At 42.9% G+C, this 23,234-nt stretch overlaps 2 protein-coding genes across 5 annotated transcripts in view; one reads left to right on the top strand and one right to left on the bottom strand.

Annotated features, from left to right (window-relative positions):
* Positions 1–11,981, bottom strand: part of LOC127570653 (LYR motif-containing protein 4) — a 147,371-nt gene extending 135,390 nt beyond the window's left edge. The window contains exon 1 of the mRNA XM_052016405.1: positions 11,660–11,981. Within this exon, the coding sequence (XP_051872365.1) occupies positions 11,660–11,745 (86 nt within the window). The 5' untranslated portion in view covers positions 11,746–11,981. The remainder of the gene's footprint in view (positions 1–11,659) is intronic.
* fars2 (phenylalanyl-tRNA synthetase 2, mitochondrial) overlaps positions 11,846–23,234 on the top strand; it is a 347,392-nt gene continuing 336,003 nt past the window's right edge. For 3 of the 4 annotated variants that reach the window (XM_052016404.1, XM_052016401.1, XM_052016403.1), the window contains exon 1: positions 11,846–11,989. The gene's annotated coding sequence lies outside the window, so the exon portion shown is untranslated. The remainder of the gene's footprint in view (positions 11,990–23,234) is intronic. The other variant, XM_052016402.1, reaches the window with a different exon arrangement.

Raw genomic sequence — 23,234 nt, 5'->3', positions numbered from 1 at the left:
ACCACTCAGGAGTTTTAAAAATAAGTTAACTTATATGATATAATAGGGTGAATCTTCCAGGCTGTGACAAGCAGTTCTGAATGGAATTGCAAGCAATCTGCCAATCAGATTGAAAAAAGCCCTGAATTTTGGTGGAGCCACTGAAAATCCAGGATATATTGACAGATGCTAACAGACTCCACATGGAATCAAGAGGCAGAAACCTGGTCTTATATTGCGTGAAACACCTTTCTGATGCACCTGGAGACCCAATTCATTAGTTACCCAGTTAGGCATACAAAATAATGAGAGGCATAGATAGGACAGATAGTAAGAAACATTTCCTCACGGCAGAGGTATCTCAGACCAGAGGGCATAAGTTTAAGTGATGAGCAAGAGGTTTAGAGGGGATTGGGGAAGAACTTTTTCACCCAGAGGGTGGTTGTAATCTGGATTGCACTGCCTGGCGGGTGGTGAAGGCAGGTAGTCTCACAACACTTAGGAAACATCTAGACAAGTATCTGAATTGCCAAGGCTACTAGGCTATGTTACAAGTGCTGGGAAATGAGATTAGTATAGAATGATTCTTGATGGTCAGCATCAGCAATGGTGGGCTGAAGGGCTTGTTTCTGTGTTGTACAGCACAGAAACAGGCCTTTTGGCCCAGCAGATCACCTATCTAAATTAATCCTGCTTGGAAGCATCAGGTCCAGATCCTTCTATGCCTTGCCTATTTAAGTGTCTATCTACATCCCTCTTAAGCAAAGTGATTGTATCTGATTCCACCACCTCACCTGGAAGAGAGTTTCAGATATCAACCATCCCATGTTAAAAACTTACCCCACAAATCCCCTTTAAATCTCCTTCCTCTCACCTTAAACATATGTTCTCTTGCCTTTGATACCCCTTTCAAGGGAGAAAGTTTCTGATTATCTACCCAATGACTCATTTCAAAAGTGATTCGTGCAAAATAGAAAGGCAAGTCAAAGTTATACAGCACAGAAATAGGCCCTTCAACTCAACTCGTATGTGCCAACCAAGTCGCCTACCCAAGCTTGTCCCATCTGTCTGCATTTGGCCCATATCCTTCTAAATCTTTCCTATCCATGTACCTATCCAAATGTCTTATAAATGTTGTAACTGTACCCACCTCTACCACTTCCTCTGGCAGCTCATTCCACATACCCACGACCCTCTGTGTGAAATAGTTGCCCCTCAGGATCCCTTTAAATCTTTCTCCTCATACCATAAATCTATGCCCTCTAGTTTTAGACTCCCCTACCCTGGGAAAAAGACCTTGTCCATCCACCTTATCTAGACCCCTAATGATTTTATAAAGCTCGATAAGCTCACCCTCAGTGCCCTGCGCTCCAGGGAAAAAAGTCCCAGCCTATTCAGTCTCTCCTTACAACCCGAACCCTCTAGTCCTGGTAATTCCTCGTAAATCTTTTCTGCACTCTTTCCAGCTTAATGACATTCTTCCTGCAGCTGGTGACCAGAATGACAAGTTATTTTTTGAAAATCATTTGACTTCATTTTAACGTTTTAGTAATGTTTAAGTACTTTAACATGCTATTATTGGATTTATAATAATCTATAATTACAACAATTTTAAACTTTTAATGTGCCTGAATGTTGGAAAGATAACATTTAAAAGCCTTACAGCCATGACAAAAGTCCTTCTTCCATTCCCCCACCTCACCCCCAGGAAAAAGCCATTCTGGGGTGAGTCTCAGCAGTACACCACCCAAAGCGTATTTGACATTTGGACCTTGGCACCTGACTCCACAGTGTAGAGGAACAGCAAGATCCACTCTCTACATCAAGGGCAACTAGGCTTGGGTGAGCAGAGACCATAGACCATATTCCAGTTAACTCCGACACCCCAACAACGTGGAGGTTGGTAGTTAATTGGCAACCATAAATAGTCCCTTATGTAGGTGGGTGGTAGAATTGGAATCAGTTTATTATTGTCACATGTACTGAGGTACAGTGAAAAACTGTTTTGCATGCTATCCATACAGATCATTTCATCACATCAGTGCATTGAGGTAGTACAAGGTAAAACAGTATCAGAATGCAGAATAAAGTGTGACAGCTACAGAGAAAGTGCAGTGCGGGTAGACAATAAGGCAAAGTCATAAAAAGGTAGATTGTGAGGTCAAGACTCCATCTTATTGTACTAGGGAACCATTCAATAGTCTTATAACAGCAGGACAGAAGCTGTCCTTGAGCCTGGTGGTACATGCTTTCAGGCTTTTGTATTTTGAATCTGGGAGTTGCTGGGAATATGGGGAGAATAAAATGGAATTAGGAGTGAAGAGCTTTGATCTGATCTGTTGGATCTCTTGGCTCTATCAATTGCATGGTGTTTTGCTACATAACATGCAAGTAGTCTTGTGATGCTGTTTTGTCAGGTTGGCAGCTCAGCAGCTCATTTTTAAGTATGCTTGCTGCTCCTTCTGGCATGCACTTCGTCATTCCTCATGACCAGCTTGGTCAGAGGTTGTGCTACTTTCATGATGGGCACTGAAGTCCATTACCCAACCAACATCTGTATCCTTGCTGCTTTCAGTTTCTTTCAGTGTTACTAAACATGAAGAAGCATCGATTAACCAGTTACAATTAAGCCTTCACTGCAAAGAAATAATGAGTTTTCAATTTAATTTACATTACAAATTCTGGAAAATCTTTCATATGGTGCTGTATCTTCTCTGGAGGAATACATAATATTTAAGCTGGCAGTTTTCAATACAAATGCAAATATAGGAACTTAAGGTACAGGACTGTGGTACATGGAGCTGCAAAAAAAAAATGAACGTGCTCATTTAGGGTCTTTAAATGTAGAAAAATATCCTAAGTGTGCTCTGGAAAAGGCGACAACTAATTACAAATCAAAGGGGAAGGAGGAAGGGGGGGACTATAAGCTTCTCTGAAAGGTCTCTTTAAAGAAGAGCTTCTCAAGATCACAAGACAAGGGAGCAGAAGTAGGCCATTCGGCCCATTGAGTCTGCTCCAAAGAAAAGGCGGAAAAGAAAAAAGAAATGAGAAATGGGGGGGAGGGATGTCTGCTCCATGAGCAGGAAAAAAAACTATTATAACCCCAATTTCCAGCCTTATCCCCATATACCTTGATAACTTGACTAATTAGATATCTATCTATCTCCTCCTTAAATGCCTCCAATGATCTGGCCTCCACTGCTGTACGCAGCAAGGAATTCCATAAATTCACTACCCTTTGGCTAAAGAAATTTCTCCATATCTCTGTTTTAAATTAGCTTGGAATCTAAGGAAACCTTGCAGTGTAATTTCAGGTGCTATTGGTATGACAAAGAATGAGGAACACCATAAGAAGCTAAAGTTCTTGGAACAGCACTCTGCGATCATCATAGGACTAAAGATTAAAGAGTATCAATGCCATCAATACCTTTAAATAAAAAGATGATAATTTAAAATTAAACATTGCTGGAATGAAAATCAGGTGAGAGAGCACAGATGATATATGAGCACAAATTCCTGTGTGATAACACAAGGACAGCAGCATTTTGAATGAAATAAAATTTTATGAAAGTTGGGAGAGGAGCATTAGTATCATCAAATTCAGAAGTAAGGAGTGGATAAGACTTAGGATGAATATAGACTGAGCCAGCGCAGAAAGGAGAAATTAAAAAGTGGACAGTCATTGTGATTTGAAATTTAAGGTCAGCTCAGAGTTAAACAAGGCACTGGGATTGTGAATATTCCAGTCCAACGGAGATAGTGGCTAGATAGAGAAATTAACTCAGTATCAAGCCAGTATGGTTTGTGGTGGGAGCTGTAGAGAATGCCTTTGGTTTTTCCAATATTCAACTGGACAAAAATGTGGTAATGCAGAACTGAATACTCATTGGCAATTTGACAGCACAGGAACAGGTGAGGTGACAGAGAATCAAAGCTTCATTAATTATCAGATATGGAACTTAACCCCATGACATCAGATGTCACTGCCAAAGGGCAGCATAAAAATCAGATTACAAAAGGAATGCCATTTGGCCCATAATTCCTGTTGCCTAAAAGTTACCAATTTGGACACACTCTCCTGATCTTTCCCATAGCTGACTTTTTTCCCTTTTAAATGGAGACCCAAGTTCCTTTGGAAAATTAGTGTTGAACCTGCTTCCACTACTTTTTCTGGGGACAAAATGCATTCTGGATCATCATCACCCATTAACTGAATGAAATAAAAAATCTCTATCTTACTCTGCAAATTATTTTACATCTTGATCTCTGGTTACTGACCTCCATCCCACTGGAAACATTTTCTCCTGCATTATTTTGCAAAACCCCAAATAATTTTAAACACATAAATCTCCCCTTAACCTTCTTAGGAGAACTACTGCAACTTTCGGAGATGCTTTCAGAGTTTTCACAGATCCCTTTGTTTTCTCTCTCACTAATTGCCCTCATTAATCTATCAGAGGGCTTCATAAGCAGTGCATCACCATGGCAACCCTGGCCTCTTTCTAAAGACATTCCCCTTGTCTTATCCATCCCTCCCACACCCTCTCTACAACTTAAAACCAACTTGTTATACCAGTTTGTCGAAGAGTCTCTGACCTGAAACGTCAACTCTATTTCTCTTTCCACAGATGCTGCCTGATCCGTTGAGCATTACCAGCATTTTCTGTTTGCTAATTTCAGATTTCTACTAATTTTCATCTTCTTAATTTGATGATTCAGTTGAGTATGGGCTAATAAATCACACATTGATGGAATATTCCATATCTATAATATAAAAATTGTGCTCATGGCCAAATACCTGGAGAACATTATTGGGTAGGTGGAGAGTTAAATGGAGAACCAGAAGGCATAGGTTCAAGGTGAGAGAGAGGAAAGATTTAAAAGGGACCAGCGGGCAACTTCTTCACACAGAGGGTGGTATGTATATGAACAATCTGCTAGAAAGAGTGGTTGAGACAGGTACAATAACAACATTTAAGAGACATTTGGACAGGTAAATGGATAGGAAAGGTTTAGAGGGATATGGGCCAAATGCAGGCAAATGGCATTAGTTTAGATGGACATCTTGGTTGGCATGGATGAGTTGGGCTGAAAGACCCATTTCTGTGCTGTATTACTCTATGACTAGGTACTGGAGGTAGTAAGTGCAATGGGAACCATATAATTTATCACACAGGCCAGATTATGCAAACAACAGAATTGCAGGAAAACTGCAAGATATTTGTACCATCATCGTTAAACCATGAATTATTTTTCTTGCTTGTTAATGACCCAAGTAAAGCAGAACTGCGAGAAGCAGGACTTGAGTACATAACCTGTGTTGATGTTTCAGTGCTTGACAGAGTGCCACACTGTTAAAGATGTTGTGCTTTGGGTTGCTTGTTAAAAGTGTTCAAAGAGGATGTAAAAGATCTTGTGGCACCGCTTGAAGTAAAATTGCATTTAATTTCCACTGTGGATAGGGGAGGGAAGAAAAGGAGAAGCAGCAGCAGTATTAAGACATTATTGAACAACCTTGCTCAGAAGACCAACCACAAAGCTGTAATTGCAGTAAAACTGCTTAAGTATTTCATAAATTATATAATTTTTTTTGCAATGGGGACCAACTTCCATAATTAAAATTTACAAGTTGAATAAACAGCCCTATGACTATGGTGGTCCAGGGTTAAAATAAAATCAAGGGGAACGAGTATCTTGATGCGTCAGCATGCAGAGCACGACAATGATGTAGAACTGTGCATACACCACAGCCAGTATTACAGATTTGTGAGACAAAAATCAAATTAACAAAACGGACAACATAAACTGCAGTGCAGATGCTAGGAGGGCACATTAGGAGGAATATTCAAACATCCAGATGACCTCTACTGATATGGTGGCTACATTCCAGGAAAGCTGCATGCATCATCACAAGCTAAGGTTATGTAAAACACTTAACAATTACAACCAAATGAACCACGTACTGAAAACAGGAACAAAGCAAGAGTCATTTTACTGAGCTGGATAATAGAGGAGAAACATTGGAGGACAATATCAAGGTTAAGCACATCAAAAGCTGTAGTGTTTTCAGAGGCCAACATTTCATTATCTTTTTTATTATTTGTATCTATACACTAGTTTTCAATTATTTGTTCACATTCACATTTAAATACCTTTACTCTTACACACTCCCAGACCTCTTACAGGCTAGGAAGTAGTCTCATTTGTTTTTTCCCCAGATCCATTGTGTTTAACATTAGAGTTATCAATCCGCTATAATTTGCTCCACTGACTTCAAATGTCTCAAATCCTCTAATTTCCTACTCCCATCTGTACAACCTATTGCACTTCTTAACTCGAGCGTTCTGTAAACCTGGATGTATGACTCTGTATTCTCTCATTCAAGTTCTGAAAGTACTTGGAAAACTGAGACTCTGCTCATCTCCCTTGAGATTAATATTTGCCAAATTCCACCAGTCAGAGCCTTCAGTCTCTGTAGTGAATGGCTCTTCTTTACTGTTCATTTTCACTTTCTCTCTATCCTACATCTTCACTGCTCTACTATTAATCAACTCCATACTTCACATCACCTTCACCACCCATTACCAGGCTATGCCTTTGACTCTACACTTGGAAGACATTTTTTCTGCATTCCAGTTCTCAATTATGAATAGTCTCAGAATAGCCAAAGGATAAGTTGAAGGAAATGTAGAAATCTTCATAGATTCAATTCTCAGCATGCTCAACAAATTGAGGACAATCCACATACCCACTCAACACACTAGATCTCAGGCCAGAGGAAAGCACAATTCAGTGACAGATGTCAAACAATATCAACTATCATGTCCAATTGAGGCTGCTGAGAGTTAAGGCAAAAGGTTCAATTACCAGAGGATGAAGAAAGGAGAAGCAGCAGCAGTGTTAAGACATTATTGAACATACCATGAAATTGATTGCTGGAATCAAGAAATCTTAACCGAACATAAGAAATGGGAGTAGGCCTTTAAGTCCTTCATGCCTGCTCAGTCATTCAGTTAAGATTGTGGCTGATCTTTCAACTCAATGCTATTTTCCTGCATTTGTCCCTTGATTCCCCTAATGCACAAAAATCTTCTCTTTCTTGAATATAATCAGCGATTGAGTCATCAGAGTCCTTTGGGGTACAGGATTCCAAAGATTCATACTTTCTGGGTGAAGAAATTTCCACTCATCTCTGTCCAGAATGGCTGACCCCTTACTTTGAGACTGTTGACCCCCTTTGTTTGAAACAGCTTAGCCAGGGGAAAGGTCACACCTGCATCAACTCTACCACATCCCATAGGGTTTTGTGTATTTCAGTGACATCATCTCTCATTCTTCTAAATTCAAAGACCCAGTCTGTTTAATCTTTCCTCATTCCTCAAACCTACAATCCAAAGAGTCAACCTGGTTAACTTTCACTGCACTCAATCAGAAGTATTTTCTTGGAAGGAAGTGATTGAAAGGTGAGGCTTTATACAAGATAGTTAGAAGATAGACAAATTTAGTTATAAAAGTACAAGATAAAATGTCTGTGCAAGGGAAAGAGGCCAGAAGTTCAAAATAGTGAAAAAAAATGTTTAGGAGAGGAGAGATTCCTGGATACACAAGAGACAGCAGATATTGGAATCTCAGATAATGAAGTAATGGGTTGAAACCTTACATCAAGAAAGATCTGATTTCTGGATGTTCATTTCAAAGAGTGATTCATATTTGGAATAGATTTTCAGAATAAAGTAATGAAGGCAAAACATTTGTAGCCATATCAGAATGGATACACCAATGGCTAAACTTTAGGATGATTTTAGATAAATGAAATAAGCTCATCAAAGCAAGTCTTTGTCTTACCTAATTATACTGTGATTGATTAAGGTCTCAAATATCTTTCACCTGATCCTCTACAACACAGCTGCACCAATGACTGGTTCAACTGTTCTTGATTCTGTCTTAGATGAGGTCATTGACATAAGGTCCTTGATGATAACAATCTCAGTAGCTCTCCCAGTTCAGTTCTGATCTTTGTGTGTCTATTTTTGACAAAATAATGCAGATGATGGATATCTGAAATAAAACAAACTGCCTGATCTGCTGAGTGATTTCAGCAATACCTGTGGAGAGAAAAATAGACTTAACTTTTTAGGTTGATGACCTTATATTTAAAAGAGATGAAACACGTTTGAATGTGAGAGAAAGAGGGAAGGATGAAGGGGTTTCAAAGGAAAGCAACAGTTTGGAGGCAGGAGAGATTAAGTAACAAATTACAGGAAATGATTTTGCTATTTTCATTTACTACTCCTCCAGTTCCATATTTTATGTCCCATCAACATTCACTTTTGTACTGCACCATTACCTTTCTCATCAGATAATCTGTCCAGCATTCATCTTTACTTCCTTGCCTGATCTTCCCTCCTCTCCATGCATGAAAACTTTTTTTTTAAAAAGGCATTGTCAATTTTTCTTAGTTCTGGTAAAAGATCATTGATCTGAAACACTTTTTAAGTCTGCTCAACTCAAGCTCATTGGAATCACAAAGTCCATGATGACGATTAAGTACCTATTTATATTAATTCCATTTACCAGCACTTGGTTCGTAGCCATTGGTTACTGTTTTACAACTTCCAGATAGCACATGTCCAATGCCTTCACTGCTGGCCTTCTAAACTTCAGGCTCCATAAAACATCCAGTTTGAAACTCCTATATCCGCATTTTATCCTATACCACATTCACATAATAGATCACATGATCTTCATTGGCTCACAGTTCACAGTATTTTAAGTAGAAAATTCTTGGCATCATCTAGAAATTCTTTTAAAAGCTATATCTGACCCTGCCATTGTCAGCTGGAATTGGAATATTATTGTCACCTGTTCCGAGGTATAGTGAAAAGCTCATCTTGTATACCATTCATACAGATCAATTCATTACACAGTGCATTAAGGTAGTACAAGATAAAACAGTAACAGAATGCAGAATAAAGTGTAACAGCTACAGAGAAAGTTCAGTGCAGGTAAATAATAAGTTGCAAGGTCATAACGAGGTAGATTGTGAGGTCAAGACTCCATCTTATCGTACTAGGGAACCATTCAATAGTCTTACAACAGCAGGATAGACGCTGTCCTTGAGTCTGGTGGTACGCGTTTTCAGGCTTTTGCATCTTCTGCCCGATGGGAAAGGAAGAGGAGAAAATGTTTGGGGTGGGTGGGGTCTTTGATTATGCTGGCTGCTTTACTGAGGCAGCGAGAAATGTAGACAGAGTCCACGGAGGGGAGGTTGGTTTCTGTGATGTGCTGAGCTGTGTCCACAGCTCTCTGCAGTTTCTTGCGGTCCTTGACAAAGCAGTTGCTGTACCAAGCCGTGATACATCCAGATAGGATGCTTTCTATGGTGCAGCAATAAAAGTTGGTGAGAGCCAAAGGGGACAAAACGAATTTCTTTAGCCTCCTGAGGAAGTAGAGGCACTGGTGAGCTTCCTTGGCCATGACGTCTACGTGGTTGGACCAGGACAGGCTATTGATGATGTTCACTCCAAGGATTTGAAGCTCTGAACCCTCGAGCTCAGCACCATTGATGTAGAGAGGAGCATATCCACCACCCCCATTCCTGAAGTCAATGACCAGCTCTTTTGTCTGGCTAACATTGATGGAAAAGTTGTTGTCATGACACCATATTACTAAGCTCTCTATCTCCTTCCTGTACTCCGACATTGAACATACAAAATCCTAAGGGGACATGACAAGGTAGATGTTGAGATGTTTCTACTCATAAGAGAGTCTCAAGCAAGGGGAGATGGTTAGTAGACAAGGGAGCAGTAATTTAAAACTGAAGTCAGAGTCATATTGCACAAAAACAGACCCTTCAGCCCATCATGTCTATGTCAACCATCAAATACTATGTACTAATCCCATTACCAGCAGTTAGTCTGTAACAACTTGAACTAACCATCTATAGCCTAGTGATTCAAGTGTTCATCTAGATAGTTTAGATACATAGGAATTCCTTCTTGCAGAGGGTGGTGAATCTCTGGTATGCCAGCAACTGTTATAGGTTTCCTTTGTGCGTGCTGCAAAATTATTAACTTTTCATTAATTTAATAACCTGGACCGTTGAATGTCACCACAGGCAAAGGATAAGAGCTCCCGCACACACTTAGAAAATCTCACTTTGGCCTCAGCTCTCACTGCTATGCCTACATTAGATTATTGTTATTGACTACAGGTCTTCAATACTATAATTCCAAGCAAACTCATCTCCAAACTCCTAAACCTGGCAGTCAGCGGTTAGCGTAAAGCTTTACAGTGCCAGTGAGCCGGGTTCAAATCCAGCCACTGTCTGCAAGGAGTTTGTACGTTCTCCCTGTGTCTGCATGGGTTTCCTCTGGGTGCTCCGGTTTCCTCCCACATTCCAAAGACGTACAGGTTAGGAAGTTGTGGGCATGCTATGTTGGTGCCGGAAGTGTGGCGACATGTGCAGGCTGCCCCCAGAACACTCTACGCAAAAAGATGTATTTCACTGTGTGTTTCGATGTACATGTGACTAATGGAGGCATCTTATCTTTGCATCTGGATCCTTGACTTCCTGACCAACAGACCGCAATCAGTAAGGATAGGCAGCAACACCTCCACACAATTATTCTGAACACCGGTGCCCCAAGGGGCAGTGTCCTCAGCCCCCTACCCTACTCGCTAGGCACTCATTACTGCATGGCCAGATTCTGCTCTAATTCCATCTACAAATTTGCAGATGATACCACTGTAGTGGACTGTATTCTCAGATAACAATGAGTTCCCTTTGACCCTCACCAATTTTTATCAATGCACCATAGAAAGCATCCTATCCGAACATGTCACAGTTTGGCATGGCAACTGCTCTGCCCATGACTGGAAGAAACTGCAGAGAGCTGTAGACACAGCTCAGGACATCACAGAAACCAGCCTCCCCTCCATTCCATGAATTCTGTCTACACGTCTCACTGCCTTGGTAAAACAGCCAACATAATCAAAGACTCCACCCAACTGACATTCTCCCTTCTTCCACCCCCCCCCCCCCCCAAAATTGGGTGGAGGATGTACCTTAAAGCACATACCATCAGGCTCAAGGACAGCTTCTATTCCGCTTTATAATCCTAATATGTTAAATGGACTCTTGACCTCACAATCTACCTTGTTATGGCCTTACACCTTATTGTCTGCCAGCACTGAACTTTCTCTGTGACTATAGCACTTTATTCTGTATTGTTATTGGTTTCCCTTGTACTACCACAATGCACTGATGTAATGAAATGGCATCCGAAACAACAAGTGTTTCACTGTACCTCGGTAGATGTGACAATAATAAACCAATTTACCAATTCCCGCCCACAGATGCTGCCTGACCCGCTGAGCTTTTGTTTTTTGCTCCAAATTTCAGTATCTGCAGTCTCTTATGTTACTTAACAGAAAATTTCGGCAGGTATGCCTCAACACTTAAGACCAACGCACTTTGACTAATACTTATTCGGAATGGAATCCATTACTGTTTAAATCCTTTAATAGTAAACACCTAGGTAGCGTTTCATGTGTCAAACCTGCCAAACAAGTGCGTTGTTCATGCACCCTTACCTAGTACATTCTATTACTTCAGACATAAATATCATGATAATTAGAAGACTATTTCTTCCCAGAAACGAAAAATCCTTTCGTTTACCTGTAATTGTAACTGGAAAATTTCTTGCTTTCCTTCAACATCATCCTGTAGAGAGACAACACCTGCCTGCTGCTGGGCGCCGCCATCTTGCTGTTCGGGACCTTCGAGCCGAGAGGACCCCGCGCGAAGCCGGCGTGGAATTCCGTGCGGGCAACGGTCGTCGCGAGCAGCCCTGAGCCGCGAGCGTTCAAATAAAGACCCGCGTCTCGCGCGGCCTCGGGCCCCGGACCCCGATTCCTGCGCCTCTACTTTCTGATTAAACAAGACCGGCACGGCGGCGTGCTCCTGTTCATAGGTCGGGCTCAGTGAGGGGGGACGCTGTGGAGGGAGGTGAGTGAGTGAGTGGTCGGAGTGCTGACGTGGTTATGAATGTGTATCTTTCTCTCTCTCACTCTCACTCTCTCTCTCACACACACACACACACACAGCGATAGGAAGCCCAGTTCCAAGTCGGTGCTTCGGTGGTGCTGAGAAAGTGAGGAGGGAGCATGTCCGGCGTGGCGTCTTCATATTTGTTGGAGGAAGTGGGCTGCCTGGAGTTCATGCCAAATACTCGTCTCTGGGCAGCACTAAGAATGAAAAAAAACTCTTCATGGGTTTACCGAGAATTAAAGAACACGAAGAACTCGCCGTTTTGCATGAACCCCACCAGCCAAAGCCACTGTTCCCTTCTCCATTGGTTTCTCATTAAGATTCCTCTTAAATGCATTGTTGGCCTGAAACCCTCCATCGAGAAATATGGTCTTTCATTTCCATTGCATCGTTCTGGTCACTTTCACGATGATCTAATACGTGAAGAATTTCTTGAAATTAAAACAGAACATGCTGGATTTACTCAACAGGTCAGGCAGCATCTGTGGAGAGAGAATAAGTTAGTGTTTCAGGTTGGTGAACTTCTATCATAACAAGGATGTTAGGAAACATGCAGACAAGGGGAAGGGTGGATAGAACAAAAGGAATGTCTGCGAGAGGGTGGGCTCCAAGAGAGTGAATGACACAAATTGCTCACTGAGATAGGGTAATTAATGAAGTTTTATTAATTGCAACGGATCTCTCTGAAAGATATGTAAATATAAGATCAGTGAGGACAGAACAGAGGGAAATGCTGGAATTGTAATTACTGGAAATTTGAAATAAAAGAAACTGCTAGGAATACCCAGCAGATCAGGCAGCATCTTTGGAGAGGGCAAAACTGAGCTATCGTTACAGGTTGACCTTAAATCAGAACTGGGTCAATTCTTAGATTGGAAAAGCCAGTTATCTGAAATTGTTGAATTTGAGTCCTGAGGTCTGTGTTGTGACCAAAAAGGAGATGAAATGGTGTTTCTCAAGTTTACACTGGGCTTCATTGGAACAGTTGGAGTGGGATGGTGACTTAAATGACAGGCAGCTGGAATCTTAAGGTTGTCCTTACTCACTGAGTGGAGATGTCTGCAAAACAGTCACCCAGTTTGCATTTGGTTTCTCCAATGTAGAAGAAGTGCAACTGAATTGCTGCTGCACCTGACAGGGGTGTTTGGATCTCTAGATCATGGGAAAGGGAGAGGTAAAAATGCAGACATTTTCCCTTCCCTTCCCATCTCCCTTGTTTTATAATTTTTGCACTTTCTTAGAACGTAGAAAACCTACAGCACAATTCAGGCCCTTTGGCCCACAAAGCTGTGCCGAACATGTCCCTGCCTTAGAAATTACTAGGCTTACCCATAGCCCTCTATTTTTCTCAGCTCCATGTACCTATCCAAAAGTCTCTTAAAAGACCCTATCGCATCCGCCTCCACCACTGTTGCCGGCAGCTCATTCCACGCACTCACCACTCTCTGAGTAAAAAAACTTACCCCTGACATCTCCTCTGTACCTACTCCCCAGCACATTAAACCTGTGTCCTCTTGTGGCAACCATTTCAGCCCTGGGAAAAAACTTCTGACTATCTACCCGATCAATGCCTCACATCATCTTATACACCTCTATCAGGTCCCCCCTCATCCTCTGTCACTCCAAGGAGAAAAGGCCGAGTTCCCTCAACCTGCTTTCATAAGGCATGCACCGCAATCCTGGCAGCATCCTTGTAAATCTCTGCACCCTTTCTATGGCTTCCACATCCTTCCTGTAGTGAGGTGACCAGAACTGAGCACAGTACTCCAAGTGGGGTCTGATCAGGGTCCTATATAGCTGCAACATTACCTCTTGGCTCCTAAATTCAATTCCACAATTGATGAAGGACAATACACCATATGCCTTCTTAACCACAGAGTCAACCTGTGCAGCTGCTTTGAGCGTCCTGTGGACTTGGACCCCAAGATCCCTCTGATCCTCCACACTGCCAAGAGTGCTACCATTAATACTATACCCTGCCGTCACATTTGACCTACCAAAATGAACCACTTTACACTTATCTGGGTTGAACTCCATCTGCCACTTCTCAGCCCAGTTTTGCATCCTATCTATGTCCTGCTGTAACCTCTGACAGCCCTTGACACTATCCAAAACACCCCCAACCTTTGTGTCATCCACAAACTTACTAACCCATCCCTCCACTTCCTCATCCAGGTCGTTTATAAAAATCACAAAGAGTAAGGGTCCCAGAACAGATCCCTGAGGTACACCACTGGTCACCGACCTCCATGCAGAATATGACCCTTCAACAACCACTCTTTGCCTTCTGTGGGCCAGCCAGTTCTGGATCCACAATGCAATGTCCCCTTGGATCCCATGCCTCCTTACATTCTCAATAAGCTTTGCATGGGGTACCTTATCAAATGCCTTGCTGAAATCCATATACACTACATCTGCTGCTCTCCCTTCATTGATGTGTTTAGTCACATCCTCAAAAAATTCAATCAGGCTCGTAAGGCAGGACCTGCCCTTGACAAAGCCATACTGACTATTCCTAATCATATTATACCTCTCCAAATGTTCATAAATCCTGCCCCTCAGGATCTTCTCCGTCAGCTTACCAACCACTGAAGTAAGACTCACTGGTCTATAATTTCCTGGGCTATCTCTACTCCCTTCCTTGAATAAGGGAACAACATGTGCAACCCTCCAATCCTCTGGAACCTCTCCTGTCTCCATTGATGATGCAAAGATCATCATCAGAGGCTCCGCAATCTCCTCCCTTGCCTCCCACAGCAGCCTGGGGTACATCTCATCCGGTCCTGGCGACTTATCCAACTTGATGCTTTCCAAAGGTTCCAGCACCTCCTCTTAATATCTACATGCTCAAGCTTTTCGGCCTGCTGCACGTCCTCACCACAATCACCCAGATCTTTTTTTCCGTAGTGAATACTGATGTAAAGTATTCATTAAATACCTCTGCTATTTCTTCCTGATCCATACACATTTTCCCAGTGTTGCGCTTAATAGGTCCTATTCTTTTGTGTCTTATCCTCTTGCTCTTCACATACTTGTAGAATGCCTTGGGGTTTTCCTTAATCCTGCCCACCAAGGCCTTCTCATGTCCCCTTCTGGCTCTCCTAATTTCCTTCTTAAGCTCCTTTCTGTTAGCCTTATACTCTTCCGGATCTCTAACATTACCTAGCTCTCTGTACCTTTTGTAAGCTTTTCTTTTCCTTTTGACTAGATTTATTATAGCCTTTGTACACCACGATTCCTGTATCCTATCGTAACTTCCCTGTCTCATAGGAACATGCCCATGCAGAATTCCACACAAATATCCCCTGAGTATTTGCCACATTTCTTCCGTACTTTTCTCTGAGAACATCTGTTCCCAATTTAAGCTTCCAATTTCCTGCCCGAGAGCCTCATAATTCCCTTTACTCCAACTAAACGCCTTTCTAGCGTGTCTGTTCCTATCTCTCTCCAATGCTATCGTAAAGGAGATAGAATTATGATCACTATCTCCAAAATGCTCTCCCACTGAGAGATCTGATACCTGACCAGGTTCATTTCCCAATACCAAATCAAGCACAGCCTCTCCTCTTGTAGGCTTATCTACATATTGTGTCAATAATCCTTCCTGAACACACTTAACAAACTCCACCCCGTCTAAACCTCTCGCTGTATGGAGATGCCAATCAATATTTGGAAAATTAAAATCTCCCATCACAACAACTCTGTTATTATCACACCTTTATAGGATCTGTTTCCCTATCTGCTCCTCGATATCCCTGTTACTATTGGGCGGCCTGTAAAAAAAACCCAGTAAAGTTATTGACCCCTTCCTGTTCCTAACCTCCACCCACAGAGACTCCGTAGACAGTCCCTCCAGGATGTCCACCTTTTCTACAGCCGTGACACTATCTCTGATCAACAGTGCCACTCCCCCACCTCTTTTGCCTCCCTCCCTGTCCTTTCTGAAGCATCTAAAACTCGGTACTTGAAGTAACCATTCCTGTCCCTTAGCCATCCAAGTCTCTGTATTGGCCACCATATTGTAGCTCCAAGTATTTATCCGAGCTCTAAGCTCATCTGCCTTGTTCACAATACTCTTTGAATTAAAATAGACACATCTCAAACCTTCGGTCTGAGCACGTCCCTTCTCTATCACCTGCCTATCCTCCCTCTCATACCGTCTACAAGCTTTCTCTATTTGAGAGCCAAACACCTCCAGTTCAGATCCCACCCCCAACATGTACAATCATCGGCCTAAAATGTTAACTCTAATTCTCACTATGCAAATACTGGCTGATCTATATACTTACAGTATTTTCTGTGTTTATCTTGGATTTCTGGCATTAGTAGTTTTTTTATCTTTTCAAAACTCTTAATTTTGGTCAGAACACCAGGGATACCTTAACTGCTTTTCTGTGGCATCAGGGTTTTGCATTCTATCTTCACTCTCTGGGTAGAGAATTTCTCATATTTGACATCAAAAGGTTGTAGAATCATGGACTTGTTACAGCACAAAAGGAGGCCATTCAACCCGTTGATCATCAGATCCTATTGGGGTAAACCGTTGTTTCCATAGCCCTGGTCTTTACCCATAGTCCTGCAAAATTAATCTATCTTAACTTCCATTTAATTCACCCTTGAAGACTCTGCTCGATTCTAATACTATCATATGTGCAGACAATAATTCTAGATCATAATTACTGTCTGCATTAAAAAAATAACTTCTTGTTCATATCCCTGACTCTTTTGCCTAACACTTTAAATCTGTACCCTCTGGTCCTTGCACCATTTCTAAATGGACACAGGTTCCTTCTATTTACCCTGTCTAAATCAGTCATATTATTGTACACCTTTATCAATGATCATCACCTCAAGGACCGCAATACCACCTTCTCTAACCTAATTTTATGTCACTGAAGCTATTCTAGGAAGTAGTTTTTGTTCCTCTTCGGCCTTCGCATCTCCTCAAGTTGGGTGTCCAGAATTGGACATTTGTGGTAATAAAGCTGCTTCTGTACTCCATTCCTCTACCTCTGAGTCCTTAGATCTCATATTTTACTAAAGACTCTCTCAACATGCCCTGACACTTTTAAGAATATATTCACGTTTACCTCCATGCCTGTCTGAGAATGCACAACTTTAGAACTATGCCAGAAAACAAACAAAACTACTGATGCTGGAATCTGAAACAAAAACAGACATGCTGGAAAAATTATTCTCCTTGTGCCTAGCTAAAGTAGTGACAATGGATCCAGGGTCAGTGGTGTTTTCTTCCTGCCAGATATGGGAGATCTCAAGTCTCCCTGATAGCTACATCTGTAGGAGGTGCATCCAGCTGCAGATCCTTACACACCGTGTTGGGGAACTGGAGCTGCTGCTGGATGATCTTCGGCTCATACGGGAAAATGAGGAGGTGATAGATAAAAATTACAGGGAGGTAGCCACACCTACGTTGCAGGAGGCAGGTAGCTGGGTGACTGTCAGGAGAGGGGAAGGGAATAGGCAGATAGTGCAGAGTACCCCTATGGCCGTTCCCCTCAATAATAGGTATACAGCTTTGGATACTGTTGGAGGGGAAGACTTACCTGGGGAAAGATGCAGCGGTCAGGTCGCTGGCACTGAGTCTGGCTCTGTTGCTCAGAAGGGAAGGGGGGAGAACAGGAGAGCAATAGTGATAGGGGACTCTGTAGTTAGGGGAGCAGACAGGATATTCTGTGGACATGAAAGAGACTCGCAGATGATATGTTGCCTCCAAGGTGCCAGGGTCAAGGATGTCTCAGATTGGGTCCACAGCATTCTAAAGGGGGAGGATGAGCAGCAAGAAATCCTGGTACACATTGGTACTAGGTAAGACCTGAAGACTAGGAAGACTCCTGAAAAGCAAGACCTCAAGGGGAGTAATCTTTGGATTGTTGCCTGTGCCATGCATCAGTGAGGGTAAGAATAGGTTGACCTGGTAAATGAATGTGTGGCTGAGAAATTGATGTGGAGGGCAGGGTTTCAGATTTGTGGATCACTGGGATTTCCCCTGGGGAAGGTATGACCTGTACAAGAAGGACGGGTTACACCTGAACTGGAGGGGGACCAATGTTCTTGCAGCACGTTGCTAGAGCTGTTGTGGAGGGTTTAAACTAGTTTGGCAGGAGGATGGGAAACTGAGTGATAGGTCAGAGGATGGGGTGGTTGATGCAGTGTGTAGAGAGACTGATGAAGGATAGGCCGTTGATAGGGCAAAATTGCAGTCAGTTGGATGGGTTGAAGTGTGCCTATTTTAATGCAAGAATATCCAGAACAAGGGTGATGAACTTAGAGCATGGGTCAGTACATTGGAACTGTGATACCATAGAACCATACAGCACAAAACAGGCCCTTCGGCCCACCATGTGTGCCATCCATCAAACCACCCTCACACTATCTAAACTTTTCCTCCCGCATATCCCTCTATCTCACATTCCTCCATGTGCCTATCCAACAAACTCTTGAACCTGTCCAATGTATCTGCCTCCACCACCACCCCAGGTAGTGCATTCCATTCTCTGGGTGAAAAACCTCCCCCTGACATCTCCCCTGAACCTCCCACCCATAACCTTAAAGCCATGCCCTCTCGTCTTGAGCATTGGTGCCCTGGGAAGGAGGCGCTGGCTGTCTACTCTATTCCTCTTAATATTTTATATACCTCTATCATGTCTCCCCTCATCCTCCTCCTTTCCAGTGAATAAAGCCCTAGCACCGTAAGCCTTTCCTCATATTCCATACACTCTAATCCAGGCAGCATCCTGGTAAATCTCCTCTGCATCCTCTCCAACGCCTCCACATCCTTCCTATAATGCGGCGACCAAAACTGAACACAGTACACAGTACAAGTCTCTGTGGCTATTACAGAGACTTGGCTGTCATAAGGGCAGGAATGGCTGCTGGATTTTCCGGGGTTTAGATGTTTCAAAAGGGACAGGGATGGAGGTAAAAGAGATGGGGGAGTGGCTTTGCTGATCAGGGATAGTGTCACAGCTGCAGAAAGGGAAGACGTCCTGCAGGGATTGTATACTGAGTCAGTGTGGGTGGAGGTCAGAAACAGGAAGGGAGCAATCACTCTGTTCGGACTATTCTGTAGACCCCCCCAATAGCAACAGAGACACTGAGATTGGGAGGCAGATTTTCGCTAGGTGCAAAAATAACAGGGTTGTTGTCATGAGTGATTTCAACATCTCAAATATTCACAAGATCACAAGACAAGGGAGCAGAAGCAGGCCATTCGGCCCATCGAGTCTGCTCCAAGGAAAAGGGAAAAAGAAATGGGGTGGGAAAAAAAAAGAAAAGAAAAGAAAAAGAAAAAAAGAAAAAAAAACTATTCTAATCCCATTTTCCAGCCTTATCCCCATATCCCTTGATACCCTGACTATTTAGATATCTGTCTATCTCCTCCTTGAATACCCCCACTGATCTGGCCTCCACTGCTGTGCGTGGCAAGGAGTTCCACAATTTCACCACCCTCTGGGTAAAGAAATTTCTCCTCATCTCTGTCTTGAAACTGTACCCTCTAATCCTAAGATTGTGCCCTCTGGTCCTGGACACGCCCACCAAGGGAAACAGCCTAGCCACATCTACTCTATCCTTACCTGTCAACATTTTAAATGTCGCTACGAGGTCCCCTCTCATCCTTCTGTACTCCAGCGAGTACAGTCCAAGAGCCGACAAACGCTCATCATACTTAAGCCCTTTCATTCCCGGAATCATTCTCGTAAATCTCCTCTGAACCCTCTCCAACGTCAGCACATCCTTCCTAAGATGTGGGGCCCAAAACTGCGCACAGTATTCCAAATGAGGCCTCACTAGCGCCCCGTAGAGCCTCATCAACACTTCCTTACTTTTATACACTATACCTCTCGAGATGAATGCCAACATAGCATTCGCTTTCTTAACCACCGATCCAACCTGGTGGTTAACTTTTAAGGTATCTTGTACGAGTACCCCCAAGTCCCTTTGTACTACCGCACTATCAATCTTCTCTCCTTCTAGATAATAATCTGCCTGCTTATTTCTGCTTCCAAAGTGTACAACTGCACATTTCTCAACATTAAATCTCATCTGCCATTTCCTTGCCCATTCTCCTAAACTGTCTAGGTCCCTCTGCATTCTTTCTATTTCCTCTATGCTCCCTACTCCTCCACTTATCTTGGTGTCATCCGCAAACTTAGCCACACAACCATTTATTCCATCATCCAAATCATTGATGTACAAGGTAAAAAGGAGCGGCCCCAACACCGACCCCTGCGGCACACCACTAGTAACCGGTAACCAACCAGAACGAGATCCTTTTATTTCCACCCTTTGCTTCCTGCCAACCAGCCAATGCTCCACCCATTTTGCTACCCTGCCCATAATTCCATGACCTCTCATCTTATTAATCAGTCTCTTGTGAGGCACCTTATCGAAGGCCTTTTGAAAGTCTAAATACACAACGTCTACCGCCTCTCCCTTATCCACCCTACCTGTGATTTCTTCAAAAAACTCCAATAGGTTGGTCAGACAGGACCTCCCCTTCACAAAACCATGTTGACTAGGTCCAATCTTGCCTTGCGCCTCTAGGTATTCGGTAACCTCCTCCTTGAGGATAGATTCCAATAATTTTCCCACCACTGACGTCAGACTAATAGGTCTGTAATTGCCTTTGTGCTGCCTCCCACCTTTCTTATACAACGGAACTACATTCGCTACCCTCCAGTCCTCCGGAACCATGCCGGAATCTATCGATTCCTGAAAAATAATCGCCAATGCCTCCGCTATCTCTACAGCCACCTCCTTCAGAACCCAGGGATGCACCTCATCCGGTCCGGGAGACTTATCAGCCTTAAGCCCCTTTAGTTTTCCTAGCACCTTCTCCCTATTAATCTCAACTGAACTCAGTTCCAATTCGTGAGACTCCTGACTAACGGGCACATTGCTTATGTCCTCCACGGTGAAGACCGATGCAAAATATTCATTCAATTCCCTTGCCATCTCACTATCATCCATTATAATACCTCCTGCACCGTTATCAATTGGTCCTATGTCAACCCGTGTCTCTCTTTTATTCCTTATGTATTTAAAAAAACTCTTAGAATCCTTCTGAATGTTGTCCGCCAGCTTCCTTTCGTAACTCATCTTTGCTTTCCTAATGACCTTCTTAGTTTCTCTCTGCAGCTTTTTAAAATCGTTCCAATCTTCTGTTTTCCCACTAATTTTTGCTACTTTGTACACCGCCCCTTTTGCTTTTATTTTATCCTTCACCTCCCTCGTTATCCACATCTGTGCCTTTTTTCCATTCAAAACCTTTTTTCTTGGAATATATCTGTCCTGCATTGTCCTTATTTCCTGTAGAAATTTCTTCCATTTTTCCTCTGCCATCCCTCCAGCTAACTTACTCCTCCAATCAATTTGGGCCAACTCATCTCTCATACCTTTGTAATTTCCCTTATTCCACTGAAATATCGATACACCAGTTATCAGCTTCTCCTTCTCAAACTTGAAACTAAACTCAATCATATTGTGATCACTTGTTCCCAGTGGTTCCTTTACCTTTAGTTCCCTAATCACCTCGGGTTCACTACACAGCACCCAATCCAAAACAGCCGATCCCCTGGTGGGCTCCTCAATAAGTTGCTCCAGAAAAACATCCCTTAGACATTCCACAAACTCACTCTCCTGAGTACTACCGCCTTGCTGCATTTCCCAGTCCACCTTCATGTTAAAATCCCCCATAATTATCTTCACATTGTCACTCTGGCACGCTTTTTCTATCTCAATCTGCAACTTATGGTCCACTTCCTGACTGCTGTTCAGGGGCCTATATATGACTGCTATTATTGTTCTTTTACCCTTGCTATTTCTTAGCTCCACCCATAAGGATTCCACCTCCTCTGACCCAATGTCCTTCCTTTCTATTGATTTTATATCGCTACTAACCATCATGGCCACACCTCCCCCTCTGCCTACCCGCCTATCCTTCCTATATACTGTATACCCCTTGACATTCAGTTCCCAATCACATCCATCATGAAGCCACGACTCAGTGATTGCAACGATGTCATATTTATTAACCTGTAGTTGTGCCACTAGGTCATCTACTTTATTCCTGATGCTACGTGCATTTAAATATAGTACGTTTAGACTGGTATCTGCTATTGATTTTATTGTACTTCTATTGTTCAGCAGATTATCCTGACTTTCTACCTGTCCATCCTTCTTACTATCTTCGCTACCTACTATCTTAGACATGTTCGTGTAGACCTCATCCCCTATCCTAACATTCGGTATCCGAACATCCTCATCCCCGATCCTAACATTCTGTATCCTAACATCCTGATTTGTTGTACTTCTATTATTCAGTAAATTATCCTGACTTCTGTCATTCTTGCCATCCTCAATGGATTCGTTTCTATACACTTTCTCCCTCACCTTAGCATCTTGTAACCTAGCATCCTGGTTACCATCCCCCTGCCAGATCAGTTTAAACCCTCCCCTACAACTAAATTAAACATTCCCGCCAGGATATTGGACCCTTTGAAGTTTAGATGCAACCCATCCTTAGCAAATAGGTCTTGCCTCCCCCAAAAAAGGTCCCAGGTATCCAAGAATCTGAAGCCCTGCCCCTTGTACCAGTCACTCAGCCACGCATTTAACTGCCAGAGCTTTCTATTCTTCCTGTCATTGATACGCGGCACGGGTAGTAGTCCTGAGATTACTACCCTTGAGGTCCTACTTTTCAACCTTCTCCCTAATGCCTTGTATTCCTCCTTCAGGACCTCTTCTCTTTTTCTACCTACATCATTGGTACCTACATGTACCAAGATTTCTGGCTGCTCACCCTCCCCTCTCAGAATATTCTCGACACGGTCTGTGATATCCCGTACCCTGGCACCAGGGAGGCAACACACCATCCGAGACTCATTATCGCTATCGCAGAATCTCCTATCCGTACCCCTTACTATCGAATCCCCAATAACCACTGCATGTCTCTTCCTCTGCTGGGCCACAGTATCAGACACGGTGCCAAGGTCCTGGCTGCTGAGGTCTTCCTCTATGAAGTCATCCTCTCCAACCGAATCTAAAATGAGATATCGGTTTTTGAGGGGGACCGCCACTGAGGTGCTGTCTACATATTCTTTATAACTCCTGTCTATCTCCTGCTCGCTCTCCCTAACCAACCGAAGGTCATCCAGCTGCTGCTCCAGACTCTCAATCCGTT

This window comes from Pristis pectinata, chromosome 5, assembly GCF_009764475.1.
Source record: "Pristis pectinata isolate sPriPec2 chromosome 5, sPriPec2.1.pri, whole genome shotgun sequence".
In the NCBI taxonomy this organism is placed as follows: Eukaryota; Metazoa; Chordata; class Chondrichthyes; order Rhinopristiformes; family Pristidae; genus Pristis; species Pristis pectinata.
This window is presented reverse-complemented; position numbering and strand designations above follow the sequence as displayed.